The 22,465-nt window shown below is 39.0% G+C and overlaps 2 protein-coding genes across 2 annotated transcripts in view; both read right to left on the reverse strand.

The window, feature by feature from the left end:
- Nucleotides 1–4,253: 4,253 nt before the first annotated feature.
- Nucleotides 4,254–22,465, reverse strand: part of LPCAT2 (lysophosphatidylcholine acyltransferase 2) — a 31,416-nt gene continuing 13,204 nt past the window's right edge. The window contains exons 8-14 of the mRNA XM_027666250.1: nt 20,106–20,160; nt 16,786–16,868; nt 16,154–16,279; nt 14,901–15,054; nt 8,017–8,115; nt 6,133–6,274; nt 4,254–5,869 (exon numbers count right to left, since the gene is read on the reverse strand). Coding sequence (XP_027522051.1) covers nt 5,625–5,869; nt 6,133–6,274; nt 8,017–8,115; nt 14,901–15,054; nt 16,154–16,279; nt 16,786–16,868; nt 20,106–20,160 — 904 coding nt within the window. The 3' untranslated portion in view covers nt 4,254–5,624. The remainder of the gene's footprint in view (nt 5,870–6,132; nt 6,275–8,016; nt 8,116–14,900; nt 15,055–16,153; nt 16,280–16,785; nt 16,869–20,105; nt 20,161–22,465) is intronic.
- CAPNS2 (calpain small subunit 2) lies at nt 8,143–13,932 on the reverse strand. Its single transcript, XM_027666251.1, has one exon. It carries the CDS (start codon nt 13,312–13,314, stop codon nt 12,565–12,567), a length of 750 nt encoding a protein of 249 aa, XP_027522052.1. The 5' UTR covers nt 13,315–13,932; the 3' UTR covers nt 8,143–12,564.

Raw genomic sequence — 22,465 nt, forward strand, 5'->3', positions numbered from 1 at the left:
TTAAGAAAGGTAGGCTGCGAGATGAAGGAGTGAAACAGGTGTGATGATAAACTCTGGACAGAAGCATGTGCAGATATAAATAGTTACTCTGCAGAGAAATAGAAACAGATCAATTCTCCTTGAGTAAGGTGAACACAAGACTTCAGCTGCAAAAGTATTCAGGCTAGACCAGAAGAAAAACTTTCTAACAGTAGAAATTGTTAAGCAATGGTCTGATTGTCTGGAAAGGCTGTGCAGTCTCTCTCTGCAGAGGCCTTTAATGGCAGGTTTAATCTAGTGAATTCTTACTTCTACAAACAAATACTCTTCTTACCTATGCCCAGTATGAAACAAAGCAATGCATGTGCAGGTGTAGCTTTAGAGATGAGCCTCACCGGAACCTCATTTTAACACACAAAAGAAGATTTTAAATAGATGATTTTCTAGAACAAAAAAGTTAACTGATGAAAAAAGTTAGTGTTGATTTAGTATAAGCACAGTAAAACATGTAACAACATGAAAACCTAGAATAATCATGACGTGAGAATGGGGGGAGAGGGGGGCATATATTTACCTTTGACCTGTTGCAGCAGAAAGAAGCTTAAAAAGTAGTGCCTATCTAAGGTAATGAAGTATTTGCTATTATAACATTGTCATGTGTCTCTGAAGTCTTACCAGTCCAGTTGTTACAAAATATCCTAAACTAAGAAGATGGCACAATAAATAAAATTTAATCAGTTGTGATATTTTGTTTCTTGGTGAGGGTGATGCAATTCTTACCACCGTTCCAATAACTAGCCATGGAAATTTTTTCTGTTTTCTGATTATTAGTATTGTTGTCTGCTTTTAATAAGTACAAAGTATCTGGTTGATACCTACAGGATTAAGCATACACTTAAGTGCTTAGCAGAAGTTAGGTCCTTAAATGACCCTTTTGTATTTCCTTTGTCATGGCACTAAACCTGCTGTGCTTCTTGAACTTTATCTGAGTAAGTGCTGCATACTGTATTTATATCAGACACATTTTATTGTTTGCATTTTGGCTTTATGAAATGTCAGAATCAATCTTATACTAATGAAATGTTCAAATTTCATCTCAGCTATGAACATAGCTGCTAATCCTATAAGATGTTTACTTTCTGCCACTCTGGCTATGTATAGTAACAGAGAGTCTGCCAGCTTAAGCACTGCTGACAAACGTTTCCCTACTGCTTCTCAGTATAATAAATGTTATTTCATTGAGCAAAGATTTAAAATTAATTAATTCAATGTCATTAAAATCCCTTGCAACCTTTGACAAGTTTGCTCTTACTGCAGGCCAGTACAAGTAGTTACCTGAATAAGCATGTGCCCCTGAAACCCACCCAATTCAGTAATTTTTATATTTTAATCTTACAATTTAACTTTAATCACTGTGGAATACAACTTCTAATGGCGGTAGCTATGTTTTAGGTGGAAATGTGGAAGGAGAAAGTAGAGAGAAAGGTAGGCTGTATCAAGTGATGAAAAACTGATAGGGAACAGGTAAGCCAAAGGACACTCACCAGAGTCTAACCTTCCTAGGAAATGATGGAGTGTAGGAAGGGAAGGAAAAACCTCCCAAGCCTTTCTTTAAAATTAATTTTAAAATTTCTCCTATGGCATTCTCAAAGTGAGAGCTGTGTAATTCCCACCATGAAATCTTGGGCTGCATTCCTTGTTGAAGGCTGTTGTCAAACAGTTCACAGTAGACTGTCCAGAGCGTTGGTCTGTTTGTGTGAATAGGGACATTTTTTACTTTTAGTTTCTAAGCTTCAGGCCCTGATTTTCCACATCCATGGCTTCTGAGTAGCTCTTGGCACCTATGCAAACACCACCAAAAGCGTGCTCAGGCAGAATGGTGTATTTATTTGCACTGGCATAGTGCCTGAGGAATTACCCAAGAATAGGGCCCTGGTGTGCTGACCACCATAGAAAAAAGATCTCAACAAATGTTTCTCAGACTTCTGATGCCCAGGGAATACTTCGTTTTAGATGGGAATTGTTAGGGAGATGACAGATGTGGCCAAGCATCTTGTGCAGCCGTCCTATGAATGGTCATTAGACCTGTCACAAAACATGATCCTTCATTGGACTCCCAGGGTTCTTAGTCCTGCCAGGATCTTGAGTGGGGTTGAACAGGTTGAACAGCACACAACTGCCTTGCAAAATTTCCCTTGCAAACCATTTAGGAATCACTGAACTTTCCCCCCTCCCCATTCCCATGCTAGGGAGCAAGTTGATGAGGAAGAGGATGTAACACTCACGGGAACGTTGTGGGAATATGATTTGGCACCTATCTTGTTCTGATGCAGATGAGAACAAAAGCTCAGAAGCAGCAGCCACTGCATGATTTAGTGCCTCTGACTGGTGCTGCACAGCTATTGACTGTGAAAAGAGGAGACCCATTTTCAGATGCTTTCCATAGAAGAGTTACTATTCCTCATAGTTCTACTGATGGACAGCTACCAGCCAGGAATTATGTGATTTTTGCAGTTTAGGACCAGATTATGATCTGATATGAAACCTGGATGTGTTATATCTATTTCTGCACTTACTTAGACAGTGACACTGATGCAGCAAAAGTACAAATATATTTTTAATTTTCTTGGATTTGAAGATCTTTTGTCTCAGAAAACCAGCCTCTGGTGTGGCCAGTGGAGACCCTGTTAATTCACCTCCCTTAAACTGATCAGGATTTACAATATTTGTGTCTTCCTTGTTCCAGAGTGAACAAGGAAGGTTCACTTTTCTAGGTGACCCTACACTGCCTTTCAAGTTTTCAGAAAGAGGAGCCTAGATTTAAAAAATGTGGGATTTATTCATAGTGTATGTGCATAGTTATCAAACTCCATGAATAACAGCAGCCCATGGGTCTGTGTTCCTATGAATTAGTTGTGTTTTCCTCTTGTGATAGACTTGTCCTCATCTGATTCTCATCCCTGTTGAGACTGGTGGAGTTTCTATAAAGTGTCTTATTTTGGTATCCCTGAAGGATTTATCATCAAATCCATGTCAAAGCACGACAGAGAAGTGCTGATCAAGTAAATGATGTTTCCTGTGATGATATGGGACCAAATATACCTTTCTGCTGTGCAGAACTCAAAATGATCCTTAAGCAGCCTGTAGACTTATGAACTCACACCTCAGGGTCTCAGGCAGAAAGGTGTCATCCCTCAATGCCCAATTGAGATCCATTTTCTGTTTAGTATTTTTAACCTTCTCCTTCTGTTTAGTTCCTGCTCTGCCACTTAATGTAATGTCTGTTTATTGCAGACTGCTTTTAGTTTGGTCCTTTTAAAAGCTCCCTGAGGCACGATGATGCCTAGAAATTAATGTATTCCCTTCCTGCACATCAAGCAGATGTGTGTATATTGAGTTAGTGTCTCTAGTGTTTGGCTAATTTCTTTTCAGAGCATAGCTGAATCACTGCTACATACCAAACCCATTTGTGGCCTTTCCTCAAACTATTGGGCTAGGTAGATTTATGTACACAATATTTTTAGCTTTAACCGCAAAGCACTTGTGTGACTTGCAGATTTTTATAAAATCACTAGTCCTAAATATGCTACAGTACTGGGCAGCAGTGCTCCAGGTGCTGAATGTGGCTGGATTCAACAGGAGTGTGCATAAGGCAGCCTTTGCATTCCGAGACCTTGAAGGGGTTTTCTCTGTCATCTTTGCCCACCCATCTTTTTCTCACTGGTTGGAATCGGAGTCATCTTTGAAAAGATTATTGCTGGCTGAAAAGCTGAGGACTTTGGTTAAGCATCCTTGCCAAGGAACTAACATGTATTCCAGCTAACTGTACAGCCAGGTTAGGGTAACTCCTGTTTCTCCTTCTCTAAGTGAAAGAAAATACTCCCCTAACGTTTACACTACACAAAGCCATGACTGTTACTTCTAAACAGTGGTTGAGGTCACTCATTTTACCTGTAAAAGGCAATGCCTTATTTTCCATCAGAAAATGGAAGTCTCTGTCCACATATCTGCAGATCTTTGTATCAGATCCCCTTTTGCTGAGGCAGTCACCAGAAGTAACTCTTGGAAGAGCATTAGTCATGTCCTGCTCCTCCAGCCTCACCATAAAGAAAAGTGCCATCATATGCAGAACTGAAAATGCCAACTTCAGGTTTCATTGTGTTTATCAAGGTAAGACATCACAACCACGATTTCCTGGAAATCCCCCCAGCCCCCTGTGGTAGACAAAGTACCCTTTCCCACTGTACCAAAAAGACTCAGCTGTTCAAGTAAAGTCTTTTAAAAAATATAGATTTATTTTAAGCACATGAAACATAAGGATAGGCACAATTATATACAGAGAAAGATTAAACATGGCAATGAGCTTATGGCCAGATAATGCAAGCAATACTTAGAGACAGAGGTTATCAGTTCACATATGAAAACCTCCTGAAAACTGGTTATTACTGGTACTAGACACTCTAGGCTTTGCTCATCTCTGTTTTAATTTGAAAATATCTTGCCATTTCATACCTTCCAAATTTTTATTTAGAAGTATTTGCATAACTATCTATATATTTTAAATACTGTATAAAGTGCATTCAGATGAAGGATGGAAAAAGGTAAAGGTCCAATTTCCAGTGCACTAGAGAGGACTGAGGCAAAACGTAGTCAAATCATTGACTGGAAAGAGCTTGGTTTTGAACCAAACCCTAAAAACACACTGAGTAATGGCACAGTAATGCAAACATGGTTTCTAGGAGACAACTTTAGAGTAGATACTAAGTAATAGAACTATGGCTTGACAGCATATTTACCTTTTAAATTTTGCAGAGCAAGGTCACATTCCTCTCTTGATAATTGCTAGAATAAAAAATATGCTGGAGTTTGAAATGTTCCTCCTACTGTGATCCTGAACAGTTGTTACTGTAAACAACATTCTATTTATTTTGAAATAGTCCATTAAATCTTAGGTTTTACTGTCTGCATTTTCCTGTAGACTGAGCTGCTATCTTGTGATTCCAATTAGTTTTCTGTTGTTAGAAGTGCAGCCATTTCCACCTTTACCTAGCCTTTAAGCCTAAAGTTGTTTCTGCTAACATCAGTGAATCAGCATGTCTTGTTCAGAAGCTTAAGTCTGCTGGTTCACAAGTAGCTAAGGGAAATCTAAGGACAGCCCAAACCCATCAGCTTCAGCTCTCAGCTTCCTGTAACTCATTTCTGTATCTCAGAAACCTGAGAAAGGCTAATGGATATTGCAAATTAAAACACTCTGGCATAATTTTTTTCCCTTAAGTCATACTGGGTACATAGAGGAATTGAGCAGCACCAAAAATTCCACTTGTTTTTAGACAAGTAGACTCCTCAGTCTCCATTCTGAGAGGCCACTGCAGTACTGGAGCTTCTTACCCCCCTTAGCACAGCTGTTACTTTTGTGGAAGCATGAACTTGGAAGACACTGAACAACATTGCCAGTGTTGTGATATGGACATTAAGGATAGAACAGTGGTTTTTCCCTTACACTCAAACAGGAATAACTTCTCCTGATACGAAAGTAAAAAAAGAAACTTTTTTTTTTTTTTAAACTGTAACTTCCATCTCTATTTTACATCAATTGTGCTTGTGAACAGCTAGGGAAAAAATCTTGTAGAATTCAAAAGCTGAATTCAGTCATCCTTTTTGTCAGAGGTACTTGAGCTATCCTCTTCATTGCTTTCAGGACAGACTTTATTTCTTGCAGTTGGTGTTATTTCTGAGACCAGGGTTGTGCTCCTGACTGGGCTGTGTTTGCCTTCGAGTGACTCACTGTCGTGCTCATCTGACAGATCTACCTGGTGTCTCTGTAGATCCAGGTATGTAGTAAACAATGAGGCATATTCTGGATGCTTGAGTGCAAAATTCTTGAACTCCTCTGAAAAACATTTAAAAAAAAGATCCTATAGTGTAGAATCAAATAAAATTTCAGTGCCTGCTTCTTTTACTGAAGCTGATCTCCAGTTTGTTTCCTCTGAAGAATCTCATGAGTATCACACAACGTATCTAGGTCTGTGCTTCAACAGTTCTCCCCAGGAACAAGGTACAAGAACCATCAGAGAATTTCAGGGAGGAAGAAAAGGAAACTCACTGTCAATATGACTATCCAAGTATTCTCCATTACAAAAGGGCTTAACTTACCATAGGACAACTTCCCAGTTTCATCTGCATCTATTTCTTTAAAGAGCATAGAAACATCAAGCTCAGGCAGCCCCAGTGCTGACTGAATGATAGAAGCAAACTCCTTTTCTGTTATAGTGCCATCCTCATCCATGTCAAAGAGCTGAAAAAGACACAACATGTACAAATACTTCAGCATCAGTTTCTCTGTAGACCTTCTGTGAACATGAGCCACCCACACTGGCTTTCTAGTATTCAAGAGGTTATCTGTAAACAATGCCTGGGATTTCAGGAGACCTGCTGCATCCCTGCTACTTTCTCTTCCAAAAGATTTTACGTATTTTCTCTGGAACAAGATTAAGCAGACACTTAGCAGAGCAATATACATGCTACAGCTGGGATCTGAACATTCTGCAAAAACAAACAAACCTCACAGCATTAGTTCAGTGATAAAACTAATACAAAACTGGTAAAAAATAAGCAAAGGTTTATGTTTATGGTCACCATGAGCTATGCTAAGGCTCCACTGGATTCAGCCTCTCTATACTGGAATATCTGGGGTTTTAGTCCCCATTTACATCAGATCCCTTATCAGATTAAATTTACCATAGTTTATGTTCTGATGTAAAATATCTAAATTTTAGTATATGTGATTGGTCACTCACTAAGGAATTATTGTAATTAACAAGGACTTTTGGTTCCTGGAATGCAGGCAGTGGATGCACCACTGATCATCCCATCCTTCCCAGCACAGTGACAGTAAACATCTGCTATGAATCACCCCTTGAGAAACACCAGGGATGGATGGCTGTAATTCTCAAGTACTTGCTACAGGCAAACTTCCCCATTGTGAAGGAAAGAACATTTAATGGCAAAGAAAAAAAAGTAGCAAAAGGAAACCCATAGTTCCATTTCAGACTGAAACAGGCTTTTACCAGCTGAACCAGTTGCTTCCTGCTGAAACTGGATATTAAAACAAATTACTAATTTTATAATCAGTGCACCTGTTAAGATACTGGAGAGTATAGTCTGAAGTCTGGAAAAAAACCCAATGAATCAGCAATAATAGCTGCTATTCCTGCAATAATTCCTTCTTCATAGGAATCTGTACTGATAAAACATCCCTAAAAAAGCATAAATCACTTTTAACAGTTGTAGTGCTTATCTAAAAAGAAGCCAGTGGATAGAATGGATTGCCATAAAAATTCTAGTACTCCCAAGTACACATCAGTGCTAAAAAGTGCCCAGTTTAAGATGAACATGATCCATATCTCAATATATTGCTCAATATGGTTCATAAGACCAGATTAATGGGTAAAGTAACTGAATCTGTGTCAAAGAGCTACTAAAAAAAAAGTCAAGGATGCACAGCCTGGCCATCTCTGGTCAGGTATTGCCTCCCTGTACACCTGAGATGTGAAAGGAGCTATTGCACCATGTCAGGACACCATAGTACAAGCCAGCAGTTCTGAGATGCAGCTCAATTTTGGATGTGCCAGTCCTGAATTTTTTTTTTCCTTGATTTTTTTTCCCTCCTCTTTGTTAAAAACAACGACTCTAGTGAGGTTTGACCCACAAGAGGATATTACTCCATCTATTGTGACATTGAAGAATCACAGCAGAAAAAAACCGCAGGCAAAAAAACCACAAGTGCTGCTGAATCATTTTTGGAGTTAGGCTGCCAAGTTACATATTCATTAGTGCCTTCACATGGCTTTTGAAATCCTTTTCTATGATGCCTACAATTCTTCCCCTCTCCTTTACACTCTAAATGTCAATTGGTTTAAGAGTATTACTCACATTTGCATAACAGATTGAAGCTATAAACTTATGATTTGAAAGGTAACAGACTTACAGTCAGTCTTGATTTGTCAGGTTTGTAGATTTACACTAAATTGAACTCACCTTAAATGCCATCTGAATAGTCTCCTCTGTGTTGGCTGGCTTACAAAGAATAGACAAACCAATTACATATTCTCTGAAGTCAATGGTGCCATCTCCATTCTGTAACCAAAACATGCATGGCAGTAGTTATAGTTAATACTGCAAATCCCTTTAAAAGCTGTTGTGTAAATCAAATACACAACATGCACTAATACAGTTTACAACACCCACCAGAGGTATTTGTTCTTCCTGGAAAAAATACTAACAGCTCACTGAATATGTAATACTAAGGCTGGAGGGGCAATATACGTATTTTCAATAGCTAGAAATTGGATATCCATTTCTATCTTATAAACATACAAACAACAAAAAAAAATGAAATTAACTCAAAAGTTTTTCTTCACCATATGACCTTCAGGAAGGCTCTAAGATGAACTGGAATACGTGTGTTTAAGGTAACAGTGCATGCAGCACTTGCACTTGCTGAAGTTCAGAGACCAATGCAACGTCTCAGAATAAACAGACCAACAGTGAGGCTGTTGTTTTGAGTTCAAACCTTCAGCAATAACATATATGCCAGTGACAGGACAAACAAATCTACTTGGTCTGTCTTAAAACTTTTCTTTGAAGCAAATGCACTGCCCTACATGCTATTGTGAAGCCAAAAAACTGTCCTACCTTTTAAGCCAGAAAGGCAAGGAATTCATTGGAACAGCTTCTCTGATAATTCCAGTTTTGATGTGGATGAACATTTCAATGTGATAACTACAAAGCTGCATCAACAGAACATTTGCTTTGATGGGATTTGTGAATAATTTTATGTAAGCTGCATTATATTTGCAAATAGGGAAAATGGCAGATGCCTGTTGAAATCTATGCATATGTCAGTGGTGTTCCTGTCACCACACTGAAAGTTTCTTGAGTGTTTTGGGAAACGTCTGTCTGAGGAAAAGCCATCTATAAGTGTTACATGGTGGGACACAGCAGTTAATCACAGCATAGTAGAGATGACTTGTAGCTCATCATTTGGAACCTTCACAATAAGGGCATTCATTAAAAACGTTTTAAAAGCAAACTGAAGTAGAAAGCAGAGTTCCCTTTGTGAATAATGTGCTGTGCACTTCAAGAGGAAAAACGTTTTTTTAAAAAGTGGAGTCCCTACGTCTGAGAACAGCACAGAACTTTTTTAGCCAACTGAGAGAGGGGTGGTCTCCTGGGTAAATCTGTAGCAAACAGCCAGATCTGGATTCTATTTCTGGCTCTCCTACCAACTTCTAATGCCCACTTGAGCATACCAACCTTAACCTTTCTGTTCTTGGTTTCCTGCTGCTGGCAGTGCAATGTGCCAGGGGAGAATACTAAGGCTGCTCTGTAGAGTGCTTTGAAAATCCTGGGTGCTATGAAATAGGGATTTTAGTAATTGAATTTAGCTTTTACGATAGTTCTTGATTAACAAAATATGCGTAATAATGTGTTCAGTACTAACTTTTCATCATCAAGCTGTACATTTAACAGGATTTAAAACAGCTAAGGTACACTTTTATTTAGTCTTCAAAAACCAATGCAAGACTCTTTTGCACAGACAACTGTTATTTTCTTTATACTGATGGTCTAACCAATCTTTGAACATCTTGTACTTTAAAAACCTCTGAATTGCAAGGAAACTTTTTAGCAAAGATATGAATAAGATATGAACTTTTAAGTTACTTGCATGTGTGTCTAAGGGATATAACTTTTGATAGTTTTTAATCATTAGAAAAGGACAATGTTCTCTCATAAATGCCGTTTTATTTACAAATCTGCTGTCAGATACAAATCTGTGCTGCAGAGCTGGACTTTAAGTATTTTGGCTACATTGTAGTTCTCAGAGATAAGAGATCTAACTTTAAACTGTAACATTACAAACATAAACTTTTAAAACAACTGAAGAAAGAGTGTAAATAATAATTGTTCAAAGTTCCATAGAATATTATTTTTGGACAGTTTTGTAGAATGTATTCTTAGCAAAGGAGTGTTTGATGTGACTAGAATATTTTTTTAAAATTTATTTTTAAACTTTAGAATATGTATCACAGGAAAAGAATGGGGAAGTAAACTTTAACTAAAATAATCTAATTAAAAACAACTTCCGAAAGAAATTAGCACAGCTGTGGCTGTACATGGAAAAATAAAAAGAAAAATGACAAAATAAGGGTCATATTACTTCCATTAAAGTGCTAAAACCCAATAATCAAAACTGAGTGCAGCTTGATACATAGTACTCAGCCATTTTAGTAGGAAATAAAGTTACTACGCTTGCAAGATCATGTTGTGACTCGCTTTACTAAACCCTAGGATGCTGGCTAACTCCCAAATGCTCTGGCATTTTGGTTAAGGAGAAATGATGGTGTTGTCACTCGTAAAAGGGGATGGAAGTTAAACTGAAAATGCAGGAAAACCTTCAGGGCTTGTGTAACACCACAGCAAAAAAGCACTTGCAACTGTCTTTCTACACACATCTAGTAGCTGTGTTTGCAGCCTATGTACCCAAGAATATGTTAAGCTGAGCTCCAATTCTCTAAAGGCAAAGTGGAACATCAGAATTTAGGTTATCTGTATTTATGTTACATAAAATAATCAAAACATAGAGTAACCTTAACAACTCCTGGGGTTTTTTAAGCAAACTAGATTCCTGCTACTCTTTTCACTATAGCATGCTATGGTAACTAGGATTTCGTTGTTGTGCTTTTATATAATACAGTAAATCTAAGAAAAACAAGAAAGTTGCATTGTCAAAAGCATACTCCACTTAGTTCTGCAACAAGGACTGCAAGACAGATACAGTATAAAGTACTACTGCATCAATACTTTCTTCTCTACTATGTAAGGCAACAGGAAAAATCAAGTGTGTATTGTGTGTGTGCCTGCCATTCATGGCAGGTAAATAAATTACTAGGTAAATAAACCCTCAGTCACTTACAGGGTTACCACAGAGAAGCTAAAACTAACTGGACCATTTGGGAAGGAACTGCAGATGCAGCTCTCGTGTTCATATCCAGGCTCATCATGTAAGAGGCTATTGCTGTAACTCTCAAATTCCCATCACCTATTGCTACTTGCAAGTTCTAACTAGTCAGAAAGGGAAATTTTGCAACCAACCTGGTAGGATGGTGCTCACCTGGAGGTATCACACTTTACCTTGTGCTCACTTTTCTATTATTCAGAGCCCAAATGGCACTATGCGTTTTGCCACTGGATAACTGGGAGCGGGGTGAATGCCATTAGGAAGGAATTGACCTCTTTCATAACAGCTTGGGCCAATATCAATCTTTTTCTTTTACCCAGGTTGCTATTAAACAAAGTGCAGGAGGAAAAGAAGTCTGGGCAAAAATTGTAAGTTATTTTCTCCTAAGTTTCAAGTAAAAGGCTTCTCTGAGTAGACCAGGGAAGACTTATCATCAATCTGGAAAATACTATTTGCTAAGTGTAACTGCAAGATTTAGAAATCAAAGCTAAGGAAGTTTCCAAACAAAACCAAACCACATGCTCCATTAACATGCAGATGCCCTGCAGGTATTGTGTGGTGTTTCTCAGTGAGTCACCCCAGACAATTTTCACTTAAAGCAGCAGTGCCTGCTGAGAAATTTGCCTTGTGCAAGAGCTGTTTTGATCAACTGTGTAATCCTTAATTCAAAGAAATGTACCTTTGAGAGTTCATGTTATTCCATCTTTTTTTTCTCAAAAGTTGACATCTTAGCCAGAACTACATAACAAGCCAGAATGGTATGCTGTACCCTGATGAAATTTAACTTGGATAGCCAGAGGTTGATTTGGGCTAGCTGTCTGCTATGTCACTGCATCATTACAGCAAATTTCTCTAAATATAAATGTAGTACTTTAAGTTGTTTGCATTATAACTGTACTAAAGCTTGAAGGAAAGAGAGAAAAGATTAGTTCCTAGAATTGTAGGAAGGAGGAAATTGGTGTAAAAGTAGCCTCAGACAAGCTTTCAATTTTGCTCTGGCCAGCAGGTAGAACTGACAATACAACTCAGGTTTTGCTTCAGCAGCCAAGCATGAAAAGCAGCAGTAGGAAGGAAATTAAATGATTATGTAAATTCCCTGGTCATTACAGTTATTTCAGCTCTAATGTTTTCCCCCGTTAGAAATAACTACATGACTCTACCACTGATTGCTTTCAGGCAAACAGACTTTTATTCAAGCTTAGTGACTGCTGACAAATCAGAACAGCAACATCAACACCAAATTTAGGAGCTTTTTATATAATAGTTATACTCATATACAAGTCACTTTACGTAAAGAAATAGCAAAGCTTTGATCCTTTCAATATATTCCCTCACTTTAAAAGTCCAGAGTTAGTTTTCTGAGACTGTGCAGATGACAACTTACAAAAACCCTTCAGAAAAGCAGACTAATGTATGCACAAGAGGAATCACAACACTTGAAGCTGAGCCATCTAGCACTAGCTCCATCTGCCTTAGAACAAGGAAAAGACTACAGTTCTACAGCACAGGATTGTAGCCTTCCCTGCGTATCCTCCAGATGAAGCTTGTTCTTCTCTGCTATGCCTTCAGGAATACATGGTCAGCTGCAGCCAGTCCTCAATGGTCACCTGGATCTGTCCACTTCCATCTCGGTCCAGGGACTTGAAGGTGCGGAACATCCCGTCCAGCCGCACCAGGCAGCTGATGAAGCTGTTGAAGTCCATGCTGCCGTCCTCGTCAGCGTATCTGCGCACGATCACCTGGCGGAGTTCTTCTTTCAGGTGGAACCCTGCAGCCTTCAAGGTGTTTGGCAGCTGAGCTCTCCCAAGAGTGCCTGACTGATCAGTACTGTACTGCTTGTACACACACTGCCATTTCTTGATGTTGTTCCACAGGTACTTAAACTCTTCAAAGCCCAGTTTGCCGTTCGTGTCACAGTCCATGACGGCTACCATGCTACGGCACGTGTCTAAGCTGAAGCCATCTGTCTTCAAGTCTTGATGTCTGGAAAGAACTTTGTTCAGGATGTTCCTCAGCTCTGTGGCACACACTTCCATATCATCTCCAGCCAGGTGGGCAAAAAGGCGACGAAACTGTCTGATCTCCTCGCTCTCATAAGCTTCCACATTTGTAAAGTGATTGCGAGGAGGTGGAGGCGGCTCTGGATTATACTGAGCTGCTGCTTCACTTATAAGATTGACAATACCTCCGACGAGTCCTCCAATATTCCCTCCATGTCCACCACCTCCTGTTAGGAGACCTCCAAGGCCACGTGCAAGGCTCCCTCCACGACCACTGCCACTTCCTCCGCTCAGCAAAGCTTTAGCAAGGAACATCGTCAAGATTTATTGAAGGGAGTCAGAGATCCAGGGCTTCCGTAACTCTCCGAAGCTGTATCGTGTCTGACTTGGGTGTGGGCAAAACACAGCTTATCTGCATGCTTAGACTTCACCAGGTCTGTGCATGTCTCTGGCTGCCAGTTAGGTTTCGTTGGTTTCTGTCAGGTGATGATACACCTGTTTTTCTTCTTTTCTTCTTTGCATGGTTAGCTTTATATGATTTAAGGAATCATTTTAGAGAAAAAAATGATGAGGTTGAAAGCCACAGAGCAGAAGTTTCAAAATGCCTGTGCTCATACCTGAAGTAATTCGAAAAGAGCCCTGCAACATGAGCGTGAATGATCCTCAGGTACACTGATCTCCTTAAAGATGAATGCAGCCTTGCACTTGTCTGTTCTTGCAATCTTTCATCCCTTCAACTTTTTAGTGAATTGAGCATTACTTTGCTAGTTCTAGTCACTGGTGCTGTTGTGCCAGATAAGGAAAATGGAGGGAGTCTTCTTTGCTCTTACTTATTCTAGTTGCCACACCACATTTCTGATGTATGTACTGTCCTTCAGGACTCCAACTACAGGCTCAAAGGAGCCAATGGTCCAAGATGAGGAAGCAAGAATGATGAAAAGACAAGGACTCAGCTCTGCTAGAGCTTCAATGCACTCAGCAATTCAGGAAATACATTTGACTGTATTGTTTTGACCCTATTTTAAAGCTTGTAAAAACTTTCTATCTGGAAAAACCCTGAAACGGTTTTAATGGGCATTTACAACACAATGACCTGCTAAGGACAGGTGTGCTGCTAAAATTAACTTGATCAGCAAGAGTGATGCTGAATTGGGAAAGCTCCTGTGATAAGAGAACACCCCCAGTTCATAAGCGCTTGCAGGACAACATGCTGCTTGCACTGCAGCACATGCTGGGTGCCTAGAAGGTGAATTCTGTGCCTGCTCTAGCCACTGATGCTTCTGGTATAGTCAGAAGGGCATCCACAGAGCAATTTTTGTCATCCCCAGAGAGAAGCAGAAAATGGGAGAGATTGGCACTGACCACGGGAGAAAGCCTAAATGACCACATTAATGCACGGCCCCCTTTATGGCTGCAGGAGGCCACAGGAGTTAGACTCTTTAGGCAAGAGGAGTCCCTCTGAACTCTAACAGCACCCTTCACAAACACAGCAGGAACACTGGTGCTCTAGTTAACACTGTAGTTAGATTCACTCTGCCTTAAATTATCTACCTACAACCATATCAGTTAATTAAGCTGTCATAAGTACATAACTATACACGTGAATATATAAGCTCAAAATCTGGGCTAGGCAAAAAGAAATATTCAGCCACTACCAGCATGGAGATTATTGTCTGATACTGGTGCAGCAACTTGGTCCAAGAGATGGCTGCCATGTCCCAAGATACAAACTGATCACTGTTTTTACATCAAAACTTACGAAGGAAACTCTAAGAGTCACCTATCTTGCCTACAGGAACTGTTAACTAAAAAGCATTTACTGGACACAATGAATTAAATATCCTTTTGGGATGTGATTTCTAACAAAATATTGTCAACAAGTCAGTTAACCAACTACTCACCCTGTCAAAGAGTAGAAACAGCTCTTTGAGGACATCTGTAACAGGCAGCTTCAAGTAGTCTGCAAACTCCTCAATTCCAATTCTTCCCCCTTTAGAAGCACTTGCAATAGCAGCAAAAGCATCCAACTGCTCTCTGACATGTTTCCATTTTAGGCTATGCAAACATGAGAGAGAGGAGATATTTCTATACAGCAGTTCTTGGACAGATGGAATTTCAGTAGGAGTGATCACAGTATTCAAAGACAAAAAACTGCCAAACAGAGCATGTGTGCACAGCATTTCTAATGCTGTACTTCAGACTGGATATTTTATATTAAATCAGCAATTAAGGACTGATCCCCCTGGTTATTAATATTAAAGCAGGCTTGGGTATGTCAGACTTCCATAGAGTAACTTCCCAAACCTAGAATCATCCATTCAGTTACTGGGCTACTCTAGCAGAGAGCTTTTTATTACCATAAATTCAGGTGTAGCATTACTTCACTGCCTCATGCTCTAGGGTGAGTATTTCCTTAAGAGGAAGCAGATCTCATCTCTATTAGCACACTCTCTACTCTTCCCTAACACCAGGCAGAAATACACCACTGCACCTCAGTAAGAACGATTAGTATTGTCAAGTAACTCTCCCAAAGAGTTTGACATTATTTATGATTTAGCACATAAATAATAAGTCAAGATTCACTGCACACATAAGTCAGATTTGCCCACAACCATGCCAGGTTATTTGATGGAGTTACTGTATGGTTATGTGGTTCAGCCCTCAAATTCCACTGTATTCAGTCAGAAAAAGTTGACATCACTAGTGACACGTGGCTGCACAATACAACCAAGAGCAGTAAACCACTGGCTGAAACTTCAGGCTGGAGGGGTTTTTTACTTCCTGCCACATGCAGCCAGTGCCTCTCCACTAAAGCAATTTAAATTTGCATCAGGTGCTTAAAATAGGTACTGCTCTATCTTCCTCACCCTCTGGTGAGATAATTCCACAAAAGATTAGAAAAATGTATTTTTCCTCTTGCAACATTGCCCACAAAAATTACTTGGGACTAATTCTTACTGGGATTTTTCTCATCTCTGATTTCCACGAAATTTATATATGTAAATGTCTATATGTATGCATAAATACACAATATTACACAAGGCCAAGTCAGTTGTCAGGTAATTTATCCTTTTGTAGATGGCTGTTGACACCTGCAGCACTGTAGTAATTATCTGCAGTAATTAGCTGCTACCAACAGCTAAACTACCCTTACTTGAGTTTCTTGCTAATTTTGGTGAACTCCACCAGCCCAGCTTCCATGGGTAAAGTCAGCTGTCCTGCTGAAATCATCAGTCTGCAATCTTCAAAAGTGTGATCAGTGACTGGCACATTCAAAGCACTGAAACAAAATTAAGGAAAAAGAAAAATCAATTTCTTACACAAAGATAACCTTTTGTCGACTGTTTCCCTTCTCTAACATGCAAAACAAATGATAATTCATTCTTGCACTGCTGCAAGTAGGACAAAGCAATACATCCTATTTTGTGTAACTGTGAAACCACGTTATGGCAGTGTCATGATGTTTTACAATTTACATCCTTGTAAATGCAAGGTTGAAGAACAAACTACCTACTTAGTCTTCCCAAGCAAAAAGAGAGAAATTTATTCCAGTTTTCTATGAACTGAACATACTCTGTTTCAATGTAAGACAACCTCCCTTATGCTCCATGTAAAAACGATCAGGTTGTTCTAGTATAGGAATTTGACACCTTTTAGTGAAAATCTAGAGCAATTCCTACATATAGTACCTGGGACTTGAATAAATTTCACTTTATGGCTAGGATATATATGGAATTTCTGGATATAAAGGAACAATTCTCAAAGATTTAACCGATGACTGCTTACGTTGCCATGGTTTGTCGGACTCTGTAGGCAAAAAGAATGGGATCGTTCTTTTCTTCCTCAGTAGGAACGTGAACAGGCAGAAACTGAAAGGGATGAGTTATCCAATCAATTCAATAGTCCCCACTTTATTAGCAACATGAACAATTTCTTATTATTGTTTGATGGGGGAAAAACAGGAGGAAAAAAAATTAGCCATGCAATGAAGGAACTGGGCACTAGAGGTCTCAGCTGCCTTAGGAACAGCTCTGGCTCTTCCACCCTCACCACACAAATGAGATTTAGTCCAAAACTACCTCTTAAGGATTGGTAAGAGTTTCTTAAATATGAAAAATCAACCCCCCAAGGAAGTAAAGTATAATAAATGCATACTTTGTTAGAAGACTAATTGAAGCATTGGTAAGAATGTGAGTTTGAAACACTACCACTCCTTTTCAAAGATCCTTTGTAAGTGATATTATATTGCAGAGTTACATACACTGCAATAGTGTATGTAAGAGTTTTAATGTTTTTAAATACACACTGCAGTCCCACCTTGTACCTGTTAATTGTATCTGTCAGCGTGTGACTGATAAGTTTCCTGTACATTTTTCCTCCATGACAAAAACGTTAAGGAATCATAGTTCTGAGTTGTAAGGAGCACATTAAATGGATATAATACTGTAAAATTTCAGAACTCCAAGCAGAAAGTAAAAAATTCAAACCACCTTCTCCCCTCTCTCTTCTCTCTTCTTCTAATACGTAAGAAGTTCAAGTACCTTTTCACTAAATTATCCTATAGAGGAATTACTCTTTGTTGCAGTGTGAACCAGCATCTGTTTGCAAAGCAGTGTGTGTGTAGGAGTATTTTGCTCTTTCTACTTCAGTCTGAAGTGTTTGCTCACAGCTCTGTTTACTGTGCCTCTTCTCAGCTATGGTTATCATTTATCTGAGTTCTGCTGCTTCCCACCCTGCAGTCTTGCCCTGAATTCCTAGAATACAGCAATTCCAAAATTAGATGTTGCTCATGATTCACTGGAAGACACAACTGCCAATTATATGTCAATATGTTTCTTCAGTTATATTGCGGCTGCTTGTGAAGCACTAATATAGTGGTAACTGTCCCATATAAATGCAGGCCATCCTGAACAGCCTTTTAATGTTTGTTTTTAAGGAATGCTTCCTCTTCCTGATTAAAACCAGTAAGTTTATGGAATTGGTTATCTGTCAAATAGCCATAACAATTTTCTGTTTATACTTAAAAGTTGTCTCCCCTGTAAGGAAAGCAGGGCTCCTGCTGTTCACATGAATGCTTGAGATTTCATTCCTTCTGCAAGCAGTTAGCCAGCTCTGTTCAAGCTCTGACACAGGCCCCTGCTTATCACAATTCCCCTTCAGAAGTCACATAACTCTTGAGAAGGCACAGGCACAATGTACAGACACAAAAACTCTGTCGTCACTGGGTGAGATGAAATCATAACTCTAAGAAGTTTATGCAACTGTGGCTCAGGGTCTTGAAAGTGGTCATTTCGTCACTTGAGGCTGAGGTCTTGCTCAGAGAGCAATGTAACTTTCTGGTAGGTTAAACACCACCTCCATCCCCTTCAGAAAACCCACCTACAATTATTCACAAAACCTGTTTGCCAGAAACCACAGCTGGGGAGGAAGAATTTTCCTTCTTGACATCCTGTGGTGGCATGATCTCACACACACACACCCCCAGCTGCTTATCTGCTGAGGAGTAGTAAGTAAACCTTCCCTGTCAAATTGCAGTCCTGTAAGAAAAATTCTTCACAGCTCTTTCAGGAGCACAAATACTTCTCTGATCTGCTTTTGAACTAGTCTCTCTTGTTATAGAATTTGCTAAATGCTGTATCTTCTGCAGACCTAAAACTCACTGCCAGGTTCACTGCTTAATTTTCAATATCTACAGTTTGTTAGTTTGACTAAACATGCAAACACATACACCCCTGGACTGCAGGAGTCCATCACTGCTCATGCACGGCAGGTAGAGGCAGTGCAGACTGCTGGGAGTGGAGAAACTACTTCCTCACAGCATGGGACAGCAACAGAAATGTCCACTCCTAAAAGGAGTAGTTGGATTCCCTCCTTCCCCAGGAAAATCTGCCCCTTCTCCTTTTAGAAGCTGAAAGACTTTCGCACCGATGTCAAGAAATCAGTTCCACTTTGGGGACACATGTTCTGTGAAAGCTGCAATTCTTTAAATGTTTCATTTTTTGGAACACGAAATTTATTGTCTAACAGACAAGTTTGAGTTCTGAAGTAGGGGAAAATGTAGCACTTCCTTCTACTGGAAGGGCTACACTAACTATTTCTTGCTCCCACGTATATTAATTACATTCTTCTGTACAAAATTATCAGGAGAATGATCTCCTTACTACAACTTCTAAAAATATGTGTCTACTGCACATATTATACAGTAACAAGATGCTCCCTTACAACGAATTTCATTTTTTCACAACACAGACTACATGGCTAATTGTTAGTAGCAACAACACTGCTTGTATTCACAAGGCTTTGAACAACTTTGCTAAATTCTGTGCTTTGCAAATAAACAGCAAAACCCATCAATTTCTCCCCTTCCTCAGGTCCCTAAACCAACTTAGTCCACAGTGACAGTCCTTTTGGTCTGGTAAGGAATGTGAAATACAACACTTAACTGAGGTTTGAACAATTTACCTGGCTCCTCACTACTGTGTTTTGAATGTTGTCTCTCTGACAGGAGCAGACTGAGTGTGTGTGCCCATGTTATGAAGTGTGTGTGTTGTTTCAGTGGTCATTCATCTGTCATCTTGTGCTGTGCAGCAGATTTTAATAATTAAGGGAACTGGTTCATTATACAAGGCTCATACAAGTACTTGAGTCCTTAAGTAAGCTCTTACTTGTAGAAAACTGTAAGAGTTCAGTCTGGGAAGATGGTGAGGAAGACAAGGATACTTGGAAGGGATCAGAGAAATAAGAAGGTGGGAAAAAGAAGCTGTTACCTTTAACAGAATGTGTTCTAATTCTTAGTTTTAACATCTGTAAGATGCATGTGGTGATAATTAACAGTGATTTTACAATGCTATAAAGACATTTCTGACAATTTTCTTTTAGAAGCTCATCAGAGTTTCTAACAGAAAACAGAGTTTCTAACTCAACAGTTTCCAACATACACGTGGACAACAAATTAAATTTATTACCCTCTGTGATTCTTTTTCTTGTTTCTAAGACATTTGTTTATTGTCCACTAATGGTGACTAATAATGTGAATAATGCATTTATATTTAAGCAGAAATTCCCTGCTTGCTGCATCTTAGTACAAAAATATTTCCAATTCTTACCTCAACTTCTACTCTTGTGAAGAGCTGACACATTGTCAGTAAGCACAGCACTTTACTGCAGGCAAAGAAGAAGAAAAACACATTTTACTTATTTAAAACCAAAGCATTTTCATGTCAGCAGATGAAACTTCTTAAAGCACAGAAAAGGCAAAGCCAATATTGGGCAAGATTTTTAAGTACCTTGCAGCGAAGTCCCCTGAAAAGTTTTTTTGACATTTTTTCTACAGGACTTCTGAATATACCTGCTGCTTGCTCACTGAGGAGACAACTTGTTGTGGGCTGTCATGCATATTAACCATTCTGTACAGCTCCTTGGCCATGTCCTCTTTCTTTAAAGAGGTGAACACATACTAGATTTTAAGCTTTAAGAGCTTTGATTCTGAGAGTAGCTTTAATTTATCTCTTATTCTCTCAGCTGCAAAATGGGACCAGTAACTTCCTTAAGCAGAACTGAAGCAAGGATTTATTAGTATTTGCTAGTAATGTTGCAAATAACAGTAGTGTTTACACAGATGGGTTAATCAAGTGTCAGTATGTTTGGAGCCTTCAGTGCTTTTAGAAAAAGTCACAAATTTTGGCATCAACAGGTAGAGTAGGGGAGGAAGAAACTCCTAAAGAGGATAAGCACAATCATTTCTACTTCTGACTTGTTCTTTTCACTATGATTTTTAAGCAGAAATTAATATTTGCTCCTTACTTTCCATCAGGTACATTATAATAGAAAAACTTGAAGCAGTCTTCTGTTCTTGTTTTGGACAAAATAAAAAAGGATAAGGTAGGAGGACAACTAGAGAATCCTTTCTACCTTCTGCATGAATCCACTCTTAATGCTTGATTTTTTAACACATAAGATTAGGTATTTCTCCCAGCAAGGCACAAAAGTAAGAAAGAAGTAGTAAGTGAAAGCAGAACTGGGTCAGCAGGTTTTTGAGAAGGAGACTGGTACTGTCCCATCCTGGCTGCAACATTCAGGAAGTTTTACAAAGAGTGTGACAGTTCTGCATTTTGTGATCTGCAGGTTTGTAGGGGGGGTGTTCTTCTCCTTGCTCCAGTTATTTTTGTTAAGAATCTCTAGATTCTTCTCCATCCACCCATTCCCCTCCCATGGGTTTGCCAAGCAGTTCCTTTCATCTTCTCACAGGTTTCAATTTGAGCCTTCACCATCCAGCCACCAGGCTTAGAGCATTCCTCAGTTCTGAGAGAATGGGCAGCCTCCTCCCTCCCACAGGAATACCTCTGACTACATTTCTTCCTTCACCCATTCCTACACCATCTCTCATAGCTGAAGACACAGCTCCATTTAAACTTCCAGTGTAAATCCTTCCTAAAGGAAATCTGTAGTATGTCCTGTATTTGCAGTGTTCATTACTCTCAGTATGCTGATAAATGTAACAGCAGCAATAATAACAGGAAAAGATTCTTGGGAAACTGAAATGAACATTTTCATTGTGTCCATTCTGTAAGTGTGCAGCTGTTAGGATTAACTAATGACAGCTTAAAAGGTGCTTGTGGTCTACTCCACTAGTTCAGACATGTTTCAGAATTAGTTGCCTTAAAAATGTTGCTCACTTAGTAAATCAGTACTACTGCACTTAGATATAATACATATTCCACATGAAAATTTGGTATATGGATACTGCAAATGCACATTTGAATGAATGTTGATAAGGTGAAAAGTAATTCCCAGATATATTTTCAGTGCAGTTGTGAAGGTTTTTTAATACTTTAATAGTTTTTTAGCATATTAGAAGGCCACCTGTGCTGAGAAATAAACACAGATCCACTGCCTGATTTATAAAAGTATTTTTCATTATTTGAATGTCAAATAATATATATATAGTCTTTTTACTGAGATCTCAAAACAGTTGCTTTTCTTGAGTCTGTCAAAAATAAAAATCTGAAGAGGAATCCTTGATGTTTGAATGGGGAATTATGGGGAAAATGAATACTTATTTTGCCCATATTCATCTACTCTCATATGACTACAAACGATACGGAGGAATGAATAAACTGAAATAACATTTATTTTTTCTTGTTTGTATACCATATAGGAATCTGTAAACACCTACGGGTTTTGATGACTATGAGTGTTCTCCAAAGAAAAAAAAGAATTTAAATCTTTCTTTTGCTCCAGTGTAACATGCAAAACAGGAGAAAATTAAAAAAAAAAAGGTGGCAGAGCAGGAAATAATGCTTTCCTTTGCAAACCCTTTCCCTAGCCATTCAGATATGAAATCTACTGCATGAGAGCATTATCCCCAAGTATTTCCCCCTCATAAAAACAGATCTAGAAGAACATGTGTCTCAGCTCAGTGGAATCTGTTTGGCAGAATGTTTAGCAACGGGAGCAAAAATTCTGT

The sequence above is a fragment of the Corapipo altera genome, unplaced genomic scaffold, assembly GCF_003945725.1.
Source record: "Corapipo altera isolate COAL_440 unplaced genomic scaffold, ASM394572v1 99, whole genome shotgun sequence".
Classification (NCBI taxonomy): Eukaryota; Metazoa; Chordata; class Aves; order Passeriformes; family Pipridae; genus Corapipo; species Corapipo altera.

What these genes read in the sequence shown, in the direction of transcription:
- CAPNS2 (XM_027666251.1), bottom strand. Translation starts at nt 13,314, where the DNA reads ATGTTCCTTGCTAAAGCTTTGCTGAGCGGAGGAAGTGGCAGTGGTCGT.